Raw genomic sequence first — 22,483 nt, forward strand, 5'->3', positions numbered from 1 at the left:
TGGAGTCGTCACGTTGTGTCTGATTATTGTTGCGGGAATAACGGGGCGCAAAGTCGCATGGGAATAGCCTATAGGCAGCGGGTCTCTCCTTTATCTGTAAATCCATGATTAGGAATGAAGGGTTAGTTCTTGGGTAGAAGTTGGAACTACAACATGGCAACTATACAGGCCAGAAAGCCAAACGAGCGCAGATTAACTCCTAACAGACCGGGCCCCATGGATTGTAGAGGGAGGACTCTTACTGTGACATTCTCTAGAAACTTGGTACAGTCCAGCGCTGGAATGTGACCAAAAACAACTCTTTTTATATTAGAGGTCACTGAAATCTCATTCTCCCTGGTGGCTGGATATTTCGTTTTTTTTTTTTTAATATAAACCTTTGCTTAGCGGATGAGTTTTAGGAAAAACCAAAGCTCTGGCGGGTTCTACTTGCAAACAGAGCTGCCTTGGGGGGGGGGGGGACACAAAAAGGGACAACTGCCCAGGGGCCCTCGCAGAAAATGGGGGCCCTACTGTAAGTAGGGAGAGTGCTGGAATGCTGAATGGAATGATATAATCATCTAGTGTGAACATGCAGAGTGGGGGTTCACTAGTGCGTATGTTATTAGCAGGAGGATAGGGGGTACACTAGTGCCTGTTATTTGGATAATAGGGGTACAGTAGTATCTATGCTATTAGTGGGAGGATAGGGGTACACAAGTGCCTGTTATTTGGATAATAGGGGTACAGTAGTAGCTATGGTATTAGTGGGAGGATAGGGGTACACTAGTACCGGTGTTATTTAGAGAATAGGGGTATAGTAGGGTCTATGGTATCGGAGAGAAATAGGGTACAGTAGTAGCTATGGTATACATGGAAGGATAAGGGTACACTAGTGCCTGTTATTAGCAGGCGGGTAGGGGTACAGTATTGTCTATGGTAACAATGGGAGGGTAGGGGTACAGTAGGGTCTATGGTATCAGTGTGGGGAATAAGGGTACAGGGAGTTGCTATGATATTAATGGGGGATAAAGCCATAGTTTTAGCGTTCATCTTTATATAAAGGGGCATCAAGCTTCCCTGCATGCAGAACAATATCCCCAATAATATTTGGGGTAACATCAGTGTTGGGGCATTAATACCTTTCAGCAAAGCTTCAATGGGTGACGTTAAGAGACTTCTCACAACTATGCTGTGAGCAAAGGGTTAAGAGTGCAGCCTGGGGATTGCTGGGAGGACTCTTACTGTGAAAGGGAGGCTGCTGCTCACCTGTGTGTGTAACACTTGTACCTGAGTGCAGCAGGTGTCTGGGAGGGGCCACACAGTCTGGGACAACTGCCCTTCCTTGTCCTTCATACTAATTCCTTCTGGTAGTCTGGGCAGCGCTGAACAAATACAAACACTGAACTGACAGCTCTGCAGCCAAGCGGGGGGCAAAACACAAGCCTTTAGCACTGAGAAATTGCTCCAGTGCTAATCTCTGCTCCCTGCCAGCACCCAAACCTCCATCTTATAGACAGCACTGCACTGGGGGCACCTATAGGTGTTTCCATCCCTGAGTGACTTGGGAACAAAGTTACACTGAATTTCTCTTTGGATGTGCTTCATGTTAAAGGTAACTTGCACCATTTATAAGATTTATAGGGGCCGTGTAGATAGATTTTTAAAGCACGTGATTGAGATGTTGTTGAGCTACAAACGCCGTCGCTAGTGATGGCCAAATCTGACCCACCAAACACATAAGTTAATGCGTGTTTTTTTGCACTTAATTTTTTTTCTGCAGCAAAACATTTCACTCACCCCCCACCCATCGTCAGTAACCCAAACAAACAAGATCCCAAGGTGCTATAAATGCCCTGGACGAGGGTAACTGCTCACGTTAAGATTCAGGGAGTTTTAGTCGCCCGGCAACAAATCGCCTCTTCTTTGGGCGACTTATTTCCCCTTGAACTGCCTTCCCACCGGGTAGAATGTAAATCGCCAGCGGGATGGCTCAGAACGCTTCGTTTTCCGAAGTAACCTTGAAGTTGCCTCACGAGGAAACTTCTGGCGACTTCGGAACAGGAAGTGCCATCCTGTCGGCGATTTACATTCTAGCCGGTGGGAAGGCAGTTTGGGGAGATTAGTCGCCCGAAGAAGAGGCTATTTGTATAAATAGCCTTCTGGATCGTTTTGTTTTCCAAAGTCGCCCGAATTTGTGAGGCAACTTCGGGTGACTTCGGAAAACAAAGAGCTCCGAGTGCCATCCGCCAGCAATTTAGATTCTAGCAGTTCGGGGGGATTAGTCGCCCAAAGAAGAGGAGATTTGTTGCCCGTCGACTAAGCTCCACAAATCTCCACGTGTATCTCTGCTAGCCCTTACACACGGGCGGTTTTACCTGCGTTTTCTTCCGTCCAGCCGCAGGGGAGCGACGGAGTTGACGCAGTCAATTATTGTGAAGGGAGCTGTACTCACAAAGATGCATGTATGCACCGAACGCAGGTGAAATGCAACCTGCATTTGCCGCTTGCATGCGTCTGTGTGAGTACGGTCCCCTTCAAAATAATTGGGTGCGTCTACTCCTGCGCTCCACTGCGGCTGAACGTAAGAAAACGCAGGGGAGCGCAGGTAAAACCGCCCCTGTGTAAGAGCCCTTACAGTGCAATTTTTTGCCTTCTCAGGTTGCTGCTAGCTTCTGAATCGCTTGAAATTTAACCCTTCATCTGCTGTCCCAAACAGGGATTTGATGGATACTCTTTAGCTGAACTACAACCCCCAGCATACCCAATCTTATGTACAAGGTGTATAAATACAGATTAGTATGTAGGCACACGATAATACCCAAACTTTTTAATTTAATTAACTCCCAGCAACCTTATGAGAATGGGCTACTTGATCTAGGTGGTATATATGGTGGTTAAACGATTAGTAGTAATGGGACTGGGAGTATTTCTTGTGGCTGGTCTGCGGATCATATATTACACATCCATTGCTTGCACCAGGGATTGTTGATAGAGTTATAATCACATACCTTTACACAAGTGAAAGTCACTTTCTAGTGCAAGAGGCATGTCAATTGTGAGTCAAGTGCCTTAACAAAACTGTAACAGCTCTTTGGCTCCCTCTAGCACCCCTGAGGTGAAGTGCACCCAGGAACTGAGCTGCTGAGAAATATTAACCTCTCTCATGCCAGAAGCATTGCTCTCCTGTAGAACACAGTGTTGCAGGCCGAGCATTGACAGTGTCACTAATCACACGGATCAGATCACTGTGCTGGTGTCAGGGTATTTTTAGGCTGATGTTTCCCGGGGAGGAAAAGACTTAAAGCCACATTTCCTATAGCTCGGCTGTGAGACAGATATAACGCAGGGCTGCCTGTGCTCTCAGATCCGGCCAGAATAGTTTAACACAGAACAGGGCAGCTCCATTTAAACTTAAAGAGGCTGCAGTTTTCATTGTGGCTTGAAACAAACCTGCAATTAACAGTTGATGGTCGGCAGTCACCCAAATCCATAGTCTTTAAGCCTCCAAAAGTCAGAAATGCAAAAAAAAAAAAAAGCACCTGCTCTAGGACCACTGGGAACAACATGAAAGAGGTTGGAGAGAAACATGTTACTTAGAGCCAATGATTGGGGATCACTGCCCTAGACTTTGCTCAGACTCTTCTTTTATTATATAAGTCCATCTATACCGACACTAAGTAGTTGCCTCACACATTGTTTAGTACAGCATTGTTGCTAAGTAAATACACATTTGCACACCAGTTGGCAGTTTCAGGATTTGCACACAGGTGCAAGGAAATTCTGGGGAAACCAGTACTAGGCGCTGCTGGGAGGAAGGCTTGGGAGCCCTGCAGCACTGGTCTTAGTACTTCAAAGGCTCTGCTGGAGGAATTGTGCTCCGGGCACACACCTGTGGTTGGCTACATTAATCCTGCAACTGTCAGCTAGTAATTAGGGTGGAGCAGGTGAGCCCTTTAAGCAGAAGCAGTTATTACAAATGGATACTAGAGAAGGCGAGCAAACTGTCTTTAGCACTCATTACTAATGTCACAAATACTACTAGTCTCTGGGAAGAGACTGTGACTGTGGGATAGCAGGTATAGTAGGGAGAGATGGTGCCTATAGTAACAGTGGATAATAGTCTCTGGGAAGGGAGTGTGACTGTGGGATAGCAGGTATAGTAGTGAGAGATGGAGCCTATAGTAACAGTGGATAATAGTCTCTGGGAAGGGACTGTGACTGTGGGATAGCAGGTATAGTAGGGAGAGATGGTGCCTATAGTAACAGTGGGATAATAGTCTCTGGGAAGGGAGTGTGACTGTGGGATAGCGGGTATAGTAGGGAGAGATGGTGCCTATAGTAACAGTGGGATAATAGTCTCTGGGAAGGGAGTGTGACTGTGGGATAGTAGGTATAGTAGGGAGAGATGGTGTCTATAGTAACAGTGGATAATAGTCTCTGGGAAGGGAGTGTGACTGTGGAATAGCAGATATAGTAGGGAGAGATGGTGTCTATAGTAACAGTGGATAATAGTCTCTGGGAAGGGAGTGTGACTGTGGAATAGCAGGTATAGTAGGGAGAGATGGTGTCTATAGTAACAGTGGATAATAGTCTCTGGGAAGGGAGTGTGACTGTGGAATAGCAGGTATAGTAGGGAGAGATGGTGTCTATAGTAACAGTGGATAATAGTCTCTGGAAAGGGAGTGTGACTGTGGGATAGCAGGTATAGTAGGAAGAGATGGTGCCTATAGTAACAGTGGGATAAGTGTCTCTGGGAAGGGAGTGTGACTGTGGGATAGCAGGTATAGTAGGGAGAGATGGTGCCTATAGTAACAGTGGGATAATAGTTGTTGGGAAGGGAGTGTGACTGTGGGATAGCAGGTATAGTAGGGAGAGATGGTGCCTATAGTAACAGTGGGATAATAGTGTCTGGGAAGGGAGTGTGACTGTGGGATAGCATGTATAGTAGGGAGAGATGGTGTCTATAGTAACAGTGGGATAATAGTGTCTGGGAAGGGAGTGTGCCTGTGAGATAGCAGGTATAGTAGGGAGAGATGGTGTCTATAGTAACAGTGGATAATAGTCTCTGGGAAGGGAGTGTGACTGTGGGATAGCAGGTATAGTAGGGAGAGATGGTGTCTATAGTAACAGTAGGATAATAGTCTCTGGGAAGGGAGTGTGACTGTGGGATAGCAGGTATAGTAGGGAGAGATGGTGCCTATAGTAACAGTGGATAATAGTCTCTGGGAAGGGAGTGTGACTGTGAGATAGCAGGTATAGTAGGGAGAGATGGTGTCTATAGTAACAGTGGATAATAGTCTCTGGGAAGGGAGTGTGGCTGTGGGATAGCAGGTATAGTAGGGAGAGATGGTGCCTATAGTAACAGTGGATAATAGTCTCTGGGAAGGGAGTGTGACTGTGGGATAGCAGGTATAGTAGGGAGAGATGGTGCCTATAGTAACAGTGGATAATAGTCTCTGGGAAGGGAGTGTGACTGTGGGATAGCAGTTATAGTAGGGAGAGATGGTGTCTATAGTAACAGTGGGGAAGGAATTGATCCCGGGTCCTTTAGAACCTTCAGCCGTGCACTCTATGTAGGTCCAACATATCTGGACACATGCTGGAACCATAGAAATATGTCCATAGAAAGATGTGACACTACTTATCAAACAGAAACACAAGAAGAGCTTATGAAGTACAAAGTAGTGTTTGTTGTCATTGTGCCGATGTTTGTATTCAGACAAATGCAGTATTTACAGTACATGGCAGGACCCCCTTTTCTGGGAGATCATGTGATACATCACAAGCAGCGCTTACAAGATTTCCTATACGACGGTGTATAAAAGAGGTCAGTCAGATGTACATCAATAGATATGGGGGAATGGCCCATGAGGAATTTAGGAGGTAGGCTATTTAAGCAACACAGGGCACAATAATTTGAAATACTTTGTCAATTGAATCAGGAAACAAATGAATTGGGAACTTGCTGTCTGGCTTGTTAGAGGATTAAAGAGTTTGTTCACCTTTAGGTAAACTATTAGTATGTTATAGAATTGCTAATACTAAGCAACTTTTCTATTGGTCTTCATTTATTATAGTTTTTAAATTACTATGACTCTTTCCAGCTTTCAAATGGGAGTCGCTGACCCCATCTAAAAACAAAAGCTCTGTTAGGCTACGCATTTATTGTTACTTTTTATTTCTCATCTTTCTATTCAGGCCTCTCCTATTCATATTCCAGTTTCCCACAGCATCAGTGCCTGGTTGCTAGGGTAATGTGGACCCCAGTAATCAGACTGCAAAAATGGCAAACTGGAGAGCTGCTGAATAAAAAGCTAAATAACTCAAAAACCACAAATAATAAAAAATGAAAACAAATTATAAATTGTCTCAGAATATCCCTCTCTCCATCATACTTAAAGTTAATATAAAGGTGAACAACCCCTTTAAACATTTAAATCTGGGCTCTTCCCGCATAACAAGGCAAACTATCTCCTGGTCACTGATGATAGTGAATACTCAAAGCTAGATATACCTCATATTGGTTTCTTCTGCCTGTAGATAAGCTTGTTGCATCCTGCAAGTGGAGTTCGCCACCTACTGGTGAGAAGTAGAAACAAGCCATTAAGATTTCTATACAGCAACTTTCATAGGAAAATGTTTTTTTTTTAAGATGATCTTGTGTTAGGGAGCTGCTATCTGGTTACCTTCCCATTGTTCTGTTGTAAGGCTGCTGGGGGGGGGAGGGTGGGAGAAGGTGATATCACTCCAACTTGCAGAACAGCAGTAAAGAGTGATTGAAGTTTATCAGAGCACAAGGCACATGACTGAGGGCAGCTGGGAAACTGACAATATGTCTAGCCCCATGTCAGATTTCAAAATTAAATATAACAAAATCTGTTTTCTCTTTTGAGGAATGGATTTCAGTGCAGAATTCTGCTGGAGCAGCACTATTAACTGATGTGTTTTGAAAAAAAAAACATGTTTTCCCATGACAGTATCCCTTTAAGAAGGTTATTATTACTCTCCCAAAAGCACGTGCAGCGTTGAAGCCAATACCTGGTTGGAATATGACTGGCTGGTGAATCTATCCGGCCACATCATGCCGTGGAATGGAATCAAGGTCAGACATTTAATTAGTCGAGTGCCCGACGCCAGTTAAACCCTGGATAAAAAGGAGTGAGGATGAGCTCGGGCATTGCATAATACAAGCCATACATCACACATCAAACAATTATAGGTGAGGGGGAGAAAAGCAATGTAATAGAAAATGACCTGAGGGTGTTAATATATAAAGTAAAATATGATCACAGGGGAGAGCAGCACAGAATTACTGAGTGTGACATGAGAAATTAATATAATTATATTTGAAAAAGCAGATCAGAACATGAGGCAGAGAGTGTAGCAGGGGAAATATTACTGGCTTTCCAAATTTACTAGCGGCTCCAAAGTGCCAGTTCCTGTCCTACCCCCTCCCCAAAACTGACTGAAACTGCAAATAAAGGGACATGAAAGAACTGACAGTGATGCCCAAAACTTCCACGAATGGACAAAGGGTTGGAATAAGTTGGGTGTCATTGCTATAGTATAGGGAGAGACCCAGCCATAGCTATATGCACCCAGATGGGTAGATTTATTAAAGGGCACCCGTCATCCGAAAAAAATAATTCAAAATCCTATTTTATCATGTTAGTCAAGCAAAATGCATTTTATTTACACTGTAAAAAAATGTTGAATCTGGTTTGCTTCCGTCTGGGAATTCATAATTATAACAAGCAGGCAGCAGCCATTTTGTGGACACTGTTATTAAGACAAGCCTTGTATCATCTCAGAATCTTGTTTGTGAACCAGAATGGGGGACCTGATGTCCATCCCCATGCCCTGGCTACACAATTAAATGGTTAAGAGAATTGGGGGGAATGTGGGGGAGAGCAGTGACATCTAAGGCATAGAGGAGGAGCAGATATTATTTGATTGACAGCTGAGATTTTTAAAATGAGTTTACAACAGCTATGAATGCTTAAATAAAAAAAATAATTTGGGTTACATGTTTAATTTGAAAAGGACATTTATTATACAGATTTTTATGTCTGGGTGACAGGTCCACTTTAAGAGTCGAATTGAAAATTAGAATTTTCAAGTTTTATTATGGACAAAACTTTCAAATTCGACTAGGGAATTGTTAAAGTTAAATTCAAGTTTTTTTAAAAAAAAATCAAATTTGATTTTCGAGATTTATCATACTCTAGCCCTTTAAGAACTCAAAGTCAACTATTCGCTACAACCTGCCGAAGTGCTGTTTTAGTCAATGGGAGACATCCTGGGATCAATTTGGAGTTGCTTGCTGCCTTCCTGACATTTGAAGGTTTTTTTTTGAGAAAAACCTCATATTGAGTTTTTAAAATTCAAATTAGTTTCGAGTTTTCGGGTCAATCCTATTCACCCGAGTTTAGAAAATTAATTTTTTTAATGAATTTTGATTGGTCGAATTTTGAGTTCATGGGAGCTTGAAAAAAACTCCCATGATTTGAAATTCGTCCCTTGATAAATCTGCCCAATAGTTTTAACATTTATGCCCCAGCCTGTATTGATGGGGCGAATCTCACCATTTAAAAAAAAAAAAAGCATTATAGTCCGTGGACGACAATTTTGTTTTGATACGCAACAATTTTTTTCCACCTATCAGAGTATTTTTCACAGCGAAACCTGGTGAAAAATTTCCCTCATCGCTACTAATGGGTCCTAGCGGTGCCCCCAAGCCCAGCATGATGGGTGTTTGCTTAGTGATGTGCCTGGAGTCTGACGTGGGTCTGTAACCTTGGAAAAAGAGGTTTGACCGCATATTAAGCCCAAATTGGCAAATTTAAAGGAGAAGGAAAGGTTAAAACTAATTAAGCTTTATCAGAAACGTCCACCTAAATATACCAGTAAATGCTCAAAATAATGCTGCTCTGAGTTCTCTGTCAAAATAAATACAGCATTTCTTTCCTTCTATTGTGTACACATGGGCTTCTGTATCAGACTTCCTGTTTTCAGCTTAAACCTCCTTGCACCGGGCGTGAGCATGCTCAGTTTGCTCCTCTTCTCCACCCATCCTTTCTCTGCTGTAATCTGAGCCCAGAGCTATAAGCGAGCAGGGAGAGACTCGGGCAGGAAGTGATATCACACCAAGCTAATATGGCAGCTGCTATCCTAAACAAACAGAGAGCTTCTAGAGCTTTTTACTCAGGTATGGTAAAACATTCTACAGAATAAATATAGTATTATAGCTTGCATTATTGGCAATAAACTGCCTCCATAGCTTTCCTTCTCCTTTAAATTTGAGAATTTCTTTTAAGTTATAATTTGACTCAGGGCTATTATCAAAAGGGGTATGGGGGGGGGGGGAGAGCGATGATAGAGGGCGTCCCTGAAAGATGGATTGATTTGTGGGTTGAGTGGGTTTTGAGTGTGTCAGGGAGTGCCTGAGAAGGATTGGGATTGTGGAATGTGGTTGGCCACGGGTCTGGATTTCTGATTCAAAAACCCCTAGACCAGAGGGTCCTTCCACTGGTCCTTACGCCTCCCATAAGCACACACTCCATACCTCCCAACTGTCCAGTTTTCTGCAGAACAGCCTCGACTTTGGCAGCTCAGCCCGCAGTCCCGGGTTTGTTACTGAAATGCCCCGACTTTCTCTTTGATCTCCTGCACTGAAGCCAGAAAAAGATACAACTTTTCTGAAACGTAATTAAAATAAGAGGCTTTTTGGCAGAGAGCCCAAAACACTGCACTTATATACTTTTGTAACAATTTGAGATAAGCAAAGATACAATTGTAACTATTTAAGATAAGCAGGTCTCTTGGGAGAACGGAGACTAGCATCTTAAAGGGCAATTCACTTTCATTAGCAAAACTGTTATAACACATAAAATATTGCACCAAAACTCCCAGAAATGTGTTCAAACTTTCACAACCACCAAATTTAGTAAAATGGACATGGTATTTAGGGGGTGTCCCTCTTTCATTTTTCAAATGTCGGTTGGTATGCACAGGTTTCCACTGGAGCACTGGAGATAAGGCACACAGGAGATCCAAATTACAGAAAGATCCCTTATCTGGAAAACCCCAGGTCCCAAGCATTCTGGATAACAGGTCCCATACCTGTATAACACAATACGTCTTTGATAATTTTTGTATAATTAACAACTGGAAACAATCCGTAATCTATGTGTATAAGACATTCTCTCTTCATGTTATTTGCCATTTAGCTGCTAATTCTTGCAAAAACAAATGTAACCTGTCTTGGACGATCCAAATAAATGTTGAATTATAAAAACAAACAAAACAGAAGCAGAGAGATTTTCAGCAGTTTTTATTTTGCACGGCACAACACATGTACATAATACCATTTTTTTGTTGACATCATAAAGTGTCATTTACAGGCAACATCACAACATATCGTGTCCAACAAATACTGTCATTACTGTGTATTTCAGCATTGCTATCTTCCCCTTGCTCTAAACGGGCCTGTATCAGCTGAGCGCTACTAAGTCAATCTTCAGCTGGCCTGGTTGGACTAGCACTACTCAATAGAAGACTTTAAGACATTAATAAACTAATACATTTGAAAGTTGGGCAGTCTTACCTGCAATACTGTATGTTCCCCATTAGTTCTGAATTACACAGGGGTTATTTGGCTTAATTGCTGCCACCCCCCCCCCCCAAACTATCAAATACAGGGAGTGACCCCTGGCAACTGTCACATAAACACACCAAACAACAAGTTATATTTGTTCCTTATCAGAGAGACAAGCCACAGGCTAGAGACCAGTCCTTCCCATGCAAGGTCCCTAGTTCTCACAAGACCGAGGCCAGCAGCATGCAGTCCTGGCACCAACACACACAATTACACATTTTGGCATGCAGCACTGTTACTCAACAACAACATCCCGCCATACATTTATGCTTAGGATTAGCTGGATTTCAACAAAGCTCTCAGGTTTGCACCTGAACATCAACAACTGAACTTTTATAGTCTGATGGAGCTAGCCTAGACAAGATGGTAAGTCAACAGAGTTCTTCTAGATTAAAACAAGACTTAAGGTGGCCATAGACACACCGATCATAGCGTGAGAAACAAATTTTCATATGATATCCGCTACGTGTATGGTGGGAGATGAGTCAACCAATATCAGCAGAGGACCTGGACATCAACAACTGAACTTTTATAGTTTGATGGAGCTAGCCTAGACAAGGCAAAATGGTAAGTCAACAGAGTTCTTCTGGATTAAAACAAGACTTAAGGTGGCCATAGACGCACCGATCATAGCGTAGGAAACAAATTTTCATATGACATTCGCTACGTGGATGGTGGGAGAAGAGTCGACCAATATCGGCAGAGGACTTGGATATCATTCGGCTCATTGATCGGGCGCCTTTGAAGGCACCTGAACATCGGCCATTGTTAGTGCTGAATCATCAGATACAGGTAGAATTCTATTGCCTCTGACAATTCAGCTCTACACATGTGTATTAAAACGAAGATCTTTCGTGGATAGATTTTGTCCAGGAAAGTTCATAATTGTAACGTCTATGGTCACCTTTAGGGGCAGACTTACCAAATCCTGCAGGGGATTCAATTCATTCTATTTTTTTTCCCCAAGACAGTCAAAAATCAATATGGATCGCTAGTTCGCTATCTCAGAATGACTGCTCTAGGCCTTCATGGCCATGGACATGTTTTTCTAGTGCAATCAATCAATATGGAGCTAATTCAAATCATTCGGACTTGTTCTGAATCAAATCCAGTTTGATCAGATTTGAGCTGGGGTTCCAAAAATCCCAAGAACTGTTATGGATCAATGGATTCCAAAGAAATTCTACCACCTTGTCTTTAGTGGGGAGGGAGACAATGTTCAAGGCCTAACTAGAGCTTCTACGTTTTGGCAACCAGATATTAAATTCTATTTGAAAGTATGGATATCACTGGCTATAGAGATTTTTTCAGAAGTTCTGCCTATTGCGGTTCAAGAAAATAAAAGGATGACTCCATGGCTTCTTCTCATCATGCTCTTCATTCTTCTCTCTCAGGCTTCAGTTTGATGCTAAGCTACAGCCCATCACAATTTTATTCGAATTTATTCTTTCATCTGAATACTTTCTAGTTCATCACAAAAAAAAATTAAGGATCACAATAGGTGAAAAATTTAGGCTTGAGTGAGATTGGCAAAAGATGATGAATGGAATTTAAAAAAATGGATGGTAGGAACACAAATGGGCTTCTGATTCTCAGATTAAAGGATACTCTCTCTTTCTTCGGAAAAGCCAGTTGCATCGGAGGAAGCCACAGTGTTCAGCTCTGAATCTTCTTTGGCCATCCGGCTGTAACCCGCACGTTGACCTCGTTTTAAACGTTTCATGTTCTCATTCTGAACAGGGCTTGACCCAGGGACTACGATGATTGGAGAATCACTTTTAGCCTCTTCTGTCTCTTCAAAGTTTTGGTTGGCTCTGTTAGTAGAGGCAGTATTATTGTTGAGGGTAACTGTACTTGGAGTGCGGTTCAGATTGAAGGACTTCTGACTTGAAGGCCAGTTCTCCTCAGGACTGCTGGCAATGAGACTACTTTCAGAGCAGATGGACATGCGTGCGATTTCCGAGTCCTGAAGGCCACTCAGACTGTTAGGTATTCCCCTCTTTCCTCGTAAGTGGGAATCTTCAAGCTCAATAAGGTTTGTCTTTTCAAGCTGGGAATCGTCAGCTCCTTCATTATTCAGAGAGTGATTTGGAGAACTTTCATTGGATCTCATGCCAGAGTCAGAAGAATCTTTCTTGTTCAGGATAGCATCTGATAGGTATTCCTTTGCTTTACTGTTGACCATTATGGGCTCAGAGGCATGCTCTCCTGCTTTTATATCCAGATTGCCATCTGGCTTTTTGTCTTTTCCATCCTTCAGGAGTGGGGTGTTGTCAGACTCATCTGTCCCAGACTCATCTTCATCACTTGGAAGTTTTTGGTAACGCAATCCAGCTCCTTTCAGTTTTAAATCAGGTGCTTGGAAAAGGCTAGATCTTTCAGCTGGCTTCTTGGAAGTTAGTAGCTTAGATCCTGAATGATCTGATTTTTCATCTTCTTCAGTAATAGGATCCAGTGGAGAGGCATCAGAAGTGGAAATAGTTGATGATGTATAGTCAACAACATCCGCTCTTTTCATCAAAAATGGTTTCCGTCCTTCTTCATGCTTCGCTTCACCTTCTTTCATTTTGTCCTGTTCTGAACTAGAGTGAATTGAACTCACCGAAGTGCTCTGTCCTATGTAGTAACCCCCTGAACTTAAAGGAGAAGACCTACCACTTGCAGAGGTCACAGCACCCTCAATTTGTGACATCTGGGAAATGTACTCCCTATAGGCATCTCTATATTCCGCCTGCACTTTATCTGTGAGCTTTACAATGTCATTACTGGATTCTTGAGAATTAAGACTGGTAAGGCTTGGTGTCCTGTGTCCCCGTCCCTGCAAAACAAACACAAAAATAACATATGTATGATGGTTTTTATCTACAGCAAATGCAATATCACAAACATTATTATACAACAACAACATAGCCCTAAAAACGTTATCAGGCAGCACAGTAACACAGTACTGAATGCAATACTTTTATCAGAGGGGAAGATAAGGATTTACTATCAGATAAAACAAAATGAGCCCCTTGTTAGTGATGGGGACAAAACTAGGTTGTGCAAATATGTCAAAGCTAAACTAAAAACTCTTTGGAACATACTTGTACTATAAAATAAACCCAGAAAGAACAAAACATCTGGAGATGTACCTGCCAGCCCATGCCGCGATTTGACTCCTCAAAACCAAGAGCGTTTAGGTCTTCGAAGCTGAAGCTGTAGTCATAGTTCTGGCCGGCCAGTTCAGTGTGAGGAAGCTCGGTATTGGAAACCGGGCGCCTGCCAAACTCGCTGCGTGGCACCATTCTATTGGGCTCACTGACCATTCGGCTATCCTCAGGCTGCACTTGGGTATCAGAGCTTCTCATTTCCTGAAGCTAGAGTAAGAATAAAAACACATACTATTACAGGGTGCACAGCACTAGAACATCTGAGAATGAAAGATATGGCACATCTCCCCTTTACCTTACGTTTACTACCCAGGCGTCCCTCATTACACTTAGAGGCAGATTTATCAAGGGGTGAATATGAAATTAGAATTTTCAATTTTTTTTTGGTCAAACTCACTAGTTTGAATTGGGAATAATCCAAACTCGATTCGAATTCAGAGATTTATCAAACCTGCCGAGTTCATGTATAAGTCAATGTGAGAGGTCCAGTGACCCATTTACAGATGTTAATAGCCTTCCTGACATTCAAGTTTTTTTCGGAGATTCGAGTTTAGTCGAATTCGATTTGAGTTTCGGGTCGGTAATATTTGTTCGAGTTTTAGATATTCAATTTTTTTATTAAGTATATTCGAATTTATTACAGTTAAAAAAAATTCACATGAATTTGACCTTTGATAAATGGGCCTCTTCGACTTGCACAGTAGACTAAATATTTTCAATTTTAGTAAAACCTGGTGCGTAAAGGTAAGATGGCGGAGTGAAACTTGGACATTAATACATTTAGCAACTCAATTGACATGCGGTGAGGGCTTAACACATTTGTACCCCCAATGAATTCAGCTTTCCTTTCCATATATACTTTGGAGGTTGGGATACTGCCTACATTCCCCTATACACGTGAGCAACCCTTGTTAAAATTGCCTACCGGCTATATTGACATAGAAAGGACACGCACAATGTCACCATCCGAGAGGTGTGACCAGCAGCTGGAAACCCAAAGAGCATGCAATTCCTCTGGTTGCCCGAGTGAAAAACTGATGCCCACTGTATGGTGCCTGACTCAGATACTGACAACTACAGAATAATGGTAAGATTATTCAACCCTAGTCTAGGGGACACTAACACTATCTGGCTTGACCATATGACATATGTCAAACAGCAAAACCAATGAAAAATTTGGGGATCCCCTTACTGCACTCTTGAACAGGTGCCAGTCGCCAAAGTTCATGTTCATTTCTTTCTTCAGTTCATCCATGGCGCACTGGGTCAGAACCCGTCCATTGATATTTGCCTGCAGGAAGGGGAAGAATAAAAATTAATGGCAAAGCATTATGGGTATATAGCTGCCAATCATCCATAAACTTTTGCAGTCGCATCCATGATAAATATTACTTATTACCAACATAATATGATACTGAAGTGCCAGGCCTACTGCCAGGTTTGAAGACTCTCTTATTTGTCTGTCTTGTCCTATAGGCTGACACTCCTTGCACTTCTCTATTGTATACTGGGGAAGAAGTCTCTGACATAGAGTTTAAGGCACTATATGAAGAGGTTATGCCTTCCAGTGTAAGCAAAAGGACAGCAACATAAAGGTGTTTTAGCTTGCAGGAAGGGCAGTAACAGAGTTGGCGCAAGTACTCACAACATTTTTCTGAGTTAAATCTCTTCCTCACCATGAATGAGATAGACCATCTTATTATAAAATTCTTGCATTTAGCCAAAGCTTCTTGACATAATAAAAATGTGAGCCATTAGTAGATTGAAGTTTATAGTGGGACCCTGGATACTGAGCCAATGGCACGTTTTCTACTTTTATGAACTCGCTGTGGGTGTATATTAGTTAATAAAAGTTAACATTTTACCATTCCCTGCAGTGAAATAAAGTCTAATATTATGTGGTAATGGCGGAGCTCGTCCCATACACGCCAGCTCGACTGCTGTATGAAGGGGATTTTAAGGGCAGAGACACATGGTCAGATTTGGGGAGATTAGTCTCCCGGCGACAAATCTCCTCTTCTTCTGGATGACTAATCTCCCCAAACTGCCTTCCCCCTGCCTAGAATGTAAATCGACGGCGGGATGGCACTCGGCACATTTCGCTTTTCAAAGTCGTCTGAAGTTTCCTTTGTGAGGCAACTTTAGAAAACAAAGTTTACATTCTAGCCGACGGGAAGGCAGTTCGGGAAGATTAGTCGCCCCAGAAGAAGAGGAGATTTGTCACCGGGCGACTAATCTCCCTGAATCTGACCGTGTGTCTCTGCCCTTAAAATCCCCTTGGAGTGAGGACTGCCTTGGTTTGTTTATTCTTGTTCCGTCCGCCTGTGTGTCATGCTCAGTAGCCCAAACCCCACACTGGAATGACCAGCAGGGCTACTGGTCTGATATCTGGCTGATTTTCAGGCAGATCATGCCCAGCAAATCCATCAGAGGGCCCTATACACAGCCAATAAGATGCCAACTCGTTCTGTTAGCAACTTTTATCGGCCTGTATATGGTCACCTTTATTCTGTATCATGAAACCCTAACGTTAAAACTTTTTGGAGCACACTAAATGACAAAGTAATATAATAAAAGGCACAACGTTTGCCTGGGTCTAGTAACCCAGGGCAACTGATGAGATGTGTGCATTCCAACAATAAACCATTGAATTCTACCAGCTGGGTGCTATGCGTGGATTTTGGTCTGGTTTATGGATATTTTTAAGAGATGGTTTCATTGTGCATGTCTTTTGATGGTAAAGGTATGGGATCCATTAGCTGGAAACCCGTTATCCAGAAATCTCTGAATTACAAAATGGTTCCTAAAGACTCCATTTTATCCAAATCTATTGGGTTTATTTAATGTTTAAAGGATTTTCTAACAAATTTAAGTTATAAAGATCCAAATTACAGAAAGACTGGTTATCTGGAAGACCCCAGGTCCCGAACATTCTGGATAACAGGTCCCATACCTGTACTTTAAATAATGTGAGCTTGATAGGGCAAAAAACTATACATACTTTAGCCACATTAGGGCTTGGTTACATAACACACTGCATGCCCTATACCAGTCGTCATTGCCAAAATCACTCTACTGGGCATTCCTGAGGAATATTCTATAATTTAAAAGGGCAATGTTGGCATCAGAGTGGGATTTACTGGAGATTAAATACACAAAAATATTTGTCAGAAAGGCTGCAGGCAGACTGTACTCACCTTGCGTATGGTTGCAATGTACTGAGCCAGCATACTCTGGTTAATCCCATCGATATTTTTTAGCTTCTCACACACAGCGTCCACGTTCAAGGAGGCTAAAGCAGAAGTGTGTGCTCCTGCTACGGAGCTGCCGGTACCCTACATATTTGGGAGGGAGATAATAAACACAAAGTTAATACACAGCATTTAGAATGCATACAAAAAGGGGTCGTGCAATCTCAAAATCTGAATCGGCACTTATGATTTTGGTTGTGTAACGGAAACATGGAAATTAAAAATAGGACAGCTGTGGTTAGGGCAGAATTAGGACATTAAAAATCAAGACATCTGCTTATTGAAGAAATACCGGTCTGCATGCCATAACCATTATTTTGTCTCACTATGACTATATTTAATAGTAAACCGCTGTAAAAGCTCTCTCTGTTTGTTTAGGATAGCAGCTCCCATATTAGCTTGGTAAGACATCACATCCTGCCTGAGTCTCTCCCTGCTTACTCATAGCTCTGGGCTCAGATTACAGCAGAGATGGGGGGGAGAGGAACAAACTGAGCATGCTCAAGCCCTAGCCCTGTAGCTTTATGCTGAAAACAGGAAGTCTGATACAGAAGCCCATGTGTACACAATAGAAAGAAAGAAATGTGGTGTTTCTTTTGACAGAGGACTCCGAGCAGCATTACTTTGAGGATTTACTGGTGTATTTATATAATTATATTATATATATATTCATTTTAGCCTTTCCTTCTCCTTTAAACCCCCAACTAAAAAAGACCAGGACACAAAATATTGGTCACTGTTGGTGGACCAGCCCCAGACCCTCAGCTTAAGGAACGGATAAACCAGCATCATACAAAAAAAGGGGTATCAGGTTTCCACAAGGGCCACCAAAATTAAAAGTATAATATTTATTGTAGATTCATTAAAAAAGGAACAGTATATCCATTGGCCCACCAAACCCTCAGCTAAGGGAGCAGATAAACCAGCAGCATAAAAAAAATCCAACTGACAGCCAGCTAAATTGCTTGGTGCCCATAATCAAGAAACGTATCATTTCTCTTCATTCATACCCTTGCCAATATATACGCTGAATTCATATTAAAACACGGAAGGAAAGGATTTATACAGTGTTTGATGCATTAGCCCACTGATTTGAGAGCCTCCACTTGGAAGAAAAAGTTATGAAGATATTTATAACTGTGCTATTAAAACAGAAGCTCAGAATTCATTACTGGGACCGGGTCCAAGAGGAGCGAGTATTTGAGTGAAGAATGCTCTCGAACAAGAAAAGCTCAGCCCAAGACATCTAAATAAAAACAGCTTTGGCAAGCTGCTCCACTGCACTTTCCCCTGCTTGTATGGATATTCTCTGGCTGTTAAACCCTGGGATTAGTCCTGCTCCGGGACGTGGAGCAGGCAAGCTTGCACTCAAATGATATGCAATTATATGGAATGCAGCACAGCAGCTACCTATATCCTTGATCCCTTCAACACTGTTATCGACAAAACCAAGTAAATAGAAAAAGTGGGATTTGAAATATGAAAGTGGCCAAAATAATTAATTATTTAAATCAAATTGGGAGCAGAAGCAATAAATACTGTTAGTAAGCATGTCGGAGACCTCTAGTGACCAAACAGAGGTAAAACCACAATCTCAAAAATTTCTCCAACACATGCTATTAAAGTAAAAAAATATAAATTTTATTCACATCAGTAGTTAAAAAACATGTATAGTATTCCCTCTAACGCCTAACGCGTTTCATGCTTACCCAGCACTTAGTCATAGGCAGAATTCTGCCTATGACTAAGTGCTGGGTAAGCATGAAACGCGTTAGGCGTTAGAGGGAATACTATACATGTTTTTTAACTACTGATGTGAATAAAATTTATATTTTTTTACTTTAATAGCATGTGTTGGAGAAATTTTTGAGATCAAAATAATTAATAAAGCGGAAAAAATTTGGATGGGGAAAAAAAGCTAAATCACTGCCCAACCCAAGGACTGGAGAACTTGCTACATTCTCCCTAGGAATTATCAACAGCTGATTGGCATTTTATGTAGGGCACAATATATACTACATAAATGGAAATGTGGGAAACTGGTAAAGGATATTTGGGGTACAATAGGGGACATTCTGAATAGGGATACACTAAGAGGCACATTTACCAAATATCAGGTGCTGATTTTGTGAATAATTAAATTTAGCGCCATCATGTTCTTAATCTTGATTTTATTCTAATCTGACTGTATTTAAGAAAGATTCTGAATCCCGATCGAGTTCAGTTGAAATGTTATACTATATTATTTGCAGTAACTTTCTTGAATCTCATCATTCCAGCTCATTTGAGGAGTTTTTGAGGAACAGTAACATCAAAAAATTTAAGTGGTTTAAACTAATGAAAATGTAATGTAGTGTTGCACTGGTGTGTCTGCTTCAGAAACTCAAGTGGTTTATATAAACAGGCTGCTGTGTAGTCATGGGGGCAGCCATTCAATGTTGAAAAAGGAGAAAAGGCACAGGGTGCACAGCAGATAACAGATAAGCTCTGTAGTATACAATGGGATTCTTCAGAACTTATCTGTTATCTACTGTGTAGCCTGTGCTTGAATGGCTGCCCCATGGCTACACAGCAGCTTGTTTATATAAACTATAGTAGTTTTTCTGAAGCAAACACACAGGTTTTACCAGTGCAAAGTAACAGTACATCATATTGTTGTTACTAAATCCCTTTCACTTTTTGATGTTACTGGTCCTTTAAATATCAAATAGCCCTTGATATCAGTTGTATCTGATAGATAGAGCAAGAGAGAGAAAACTTCCACTTGATTAAAGTTGGATGTACAGGTTTGGGACCAGTTATCTAGAATGCTTGGGACCTGGGTTTTTTTTAAAATTTGGATCTTCACACCTTAAAGGGATCCTGTCATCGGAAAACATGTTTTTTTCAAAACGCACCAGTTAATAGTGCTACTCCAGCAGAATTCTGCACTGAAATCCATTTCTCAAAAGAGCAAACAGATTTTTTTATATTCAATTTGGAAATCTGACATGGGGCTAGACATTTTGTCAATTTCCCAGCTGCCCCTGGTCATGTGACTTGTGCCTGCACTTTAGGAGAGAAATGCTTTCTGGCAGGCTGCTGTTTTTCCTTCTCAATGTAACTGAATGTGTCTCAGTGAGACATGGGTTTTTACTATTGAGTGTTGTTCTTAGATCTACCAGGCAGCTGTTATCTTGTGTTAGGGAGCTGTTATCTGGTTACCTTCCCATTGTTCTTTTGTTTGGCTGCTGGGGGGGGGGCGAAAGGGAGGGGGTGATATCACTCCAACTTGCAGTACAGCAGTAAAGGGTGATTGAAGTTTATCAGAGCACAAGTCACATGACTTGGGGCAGCTGGGAAATTGACAATATGTCTAGCCCCATGTCAGATTTCAAAATTGAATATAAAAAAATCTGTTTGCTCTTATGAGAAATGGATTTCAGTGCAGAATTCTGCTGGAGCAGCACAATTAATTGATTAATTTTGATTTTTTTTTTTTCCCATGACAGTATCCCTTTAAGACTAGTAGAAAATAATTTATACATGAAATAAACCCAATACGATGTTGTGCTACCAATAAGAATGAATTATATCTTAGCCGGGATCTTCTCATTACAGGGAAAAAAATATAATTTTTAAAAATTATAACTATCTGATTAAAATGGTGTCTTTGGGAGATGGCCTTCCCGGAATTTGGAGCTTTCTGGATAACGGATCCTATACCTGTATCATAAATAGGTATTGCAACATGGATCAGCACATCATTTGTGATCAAGGCACCTTTAGCAAATGCAAGGCTTGACCGTTGATAGATCTACCCCTTGGGTTGATATGTTTTTCCACTCGAGTATTAAAATAGCAGCCCTCGAATAATCATTGGTCCTTCAGCAGTGATGAAGTTTGTGGTCTTTACTGTTGCAAGCATGTTCCCTCTGTTGCACTCTCTTGTGCTCTTCTTTCATTACACCTTCCCCTCTTCTTCCATTACGCATTCCCCTCTTCTTTCGTTACGCCTTCTCCTCTTCTTTCGTTACGCCTTCTCCTCTTCTTTTGTTACGCCTTCTCCTCTTCTTTCGTTACGCCTTCTCCTCTTCTTTCGTTACGCCTTCTCCTCTTCTTTCGTTACGCCTTCTCCTCTTCTTTCGTTACGCCTTCTCCTCTTCTTTCGTTGCACTTTCCCCTCTTCTTTCGTTACGCCTTCTCCTCTTCTTTCGTTACGCCTTCTCCTCTTCTTTCGTTACGCCTTCTCCTCTTCTTTCGTTACGCCTTCTCCTCTTCTTTCGTTTGGATTGCCCCTCATCTTTCATTACGCCTTCCCCTCTTCTTTCGTTACGCCTTCCCCTCTTCTTTCGTTACGCCTTCCCCTCTTCTTTCGCTACGCCTTCCCCTCTTCTTTCGCTACGCCTTCCCCTCTTCTTTCGTTACGCCTTTCCCTCTTCTTTCGTTACGCCTTCCCCTCTTCTTTCGTTACGCCTTCCTCTCTTCTTTCGTTACGCCTTCTCCTCTTCTTTCGCTACGCCTTCCCCTCTTATCATGACCCCTTCCCCTCTTCTCTCCATTCTGCACTCTCTCTTCCTCTTCTCCCTCTTTGTCCCTTTATCTCTTGCAAATTCTCCGGCTTGCTCTTTTCTCTACGAGTTCTCCCTCCAATAATCTCTTTTTTGTTACAGATACTCTACAAAGATTAGCCTTTAGAGAGAAATTAAGTCTGTTAATGACAAGCAGAACACTTGGGACGTATCTTTGTTCCAAGCATTGTTGTCAGTTCTCTTCATTCCAACGCACACGGCTGAGACGGGGGTCACGTTCTCTAAGTGCCAAGATATATATGTCACAATCTCTCTGCTTATAAATATTCATCTTCATTTATACTGCTGGATTCTGTATTATCTACTTTACAATGGGGAAAAAGCAACATTATACGGTAATGCCAAAAAAAGCCTTGGAAAGTGTTGAGTAATTGGTGTTTTAGTTAAGTGAAGTCATTGGCAGAGCGTTCGGGTGCTGTATGGAAATGAGAAATGGCCAGTATTTATATTAAACCGAGAATGCAGCTGTTTAAATGAAATTGCATGAAAACCCCAATTGCCGCTGTGTTCTAAAGAATTTCTATGGAAAGCTTTATCTCTTTCTGCCGTCCATAAAGCAATGCAAATCTGCCTTAAACAACTCAAAACAGGTACATCTCATCTCGCCTTGTAGACGTACGGCTCTTCGAGCAGCTTGCACACTGACAAATGTTTTCTTCATAAATTGCTTCTCACATTTGCATGGACTATACTGTCTGCATCGGCTCCCTCTAAGCCCTTCAAAAAATAAATAAATAAATAGAAAGAAAGGCGATGAGAAATGGAAGGAGCCCCATGGCAGGAGCTTTGCTTTTTTTCTCGCTTTTCTTGATACTGAACTAAAGAATTCATGTTAATGCATTTTGAAATGATTGCCTCTGCAGGGAGATA

The 22,483-nt window shown here is 41.8% G+C and overlaps 1 protein-coding gene across 5 annotated transcripts in view; it reads right to left on the reverse strand.

The window, feature by feature from the left end:
- Window positions 1-10,300: 10,300 nt before the first annotated feature.
- kidins220.S (kinase D-interacting substrate 220kDa S homeolog) overlaps window positions 10,301-22,483 on the reverse strand; it is a 125,203-nt gene continuing 113,020 nt past the window's right edge. For all 5 annotated transcript variants that reach the window (XM_041565051.1, XM_041565052.1, XM_018265920.2 and 2 more), the window contains 5 exons: window positions 16,989-17,126; window positions 14,984-15,082; window positions 13,774-13,998; window positions 12,248-13,457; window positions 10,301-12,103 (listed from right to left, as the gene is read on the reverse strand). In XM_041565051.1, coding sequence (XP_041420985.1) covers window positions 12,081-12,103; window positions 12,248-13,457; window positions 13,774-13,998; window positions 14,984-15,082; window positions 16,989-17,126 — 1,695 coding nt within the window. In that variant the 3' untranslated portion in view covers window positions 10,301-12,080. The remainder of the gene's footprint in view (window positions 12,104-12,247; window positions 13,458-13,773; window positions 13,999-14,983; window positions 15,083-16,988; window positions 17,127-22,483) is intronic.

This window comes from Xenopus laevis, chromosome 5S (genome assembly GCF_017654675.1).
Source record: "Xenopus laevis strain J_2021 chromosome 5S, Xenopus_laevis_v10.1, whole genome shotgun sequence".
Taxonomy (NCBI): domain Eukaryota; kingdom Metazoa; phylum Chordata; class Amphibia; order Anura; family Pipidae; genus Xenopus; species Xenopus laevis.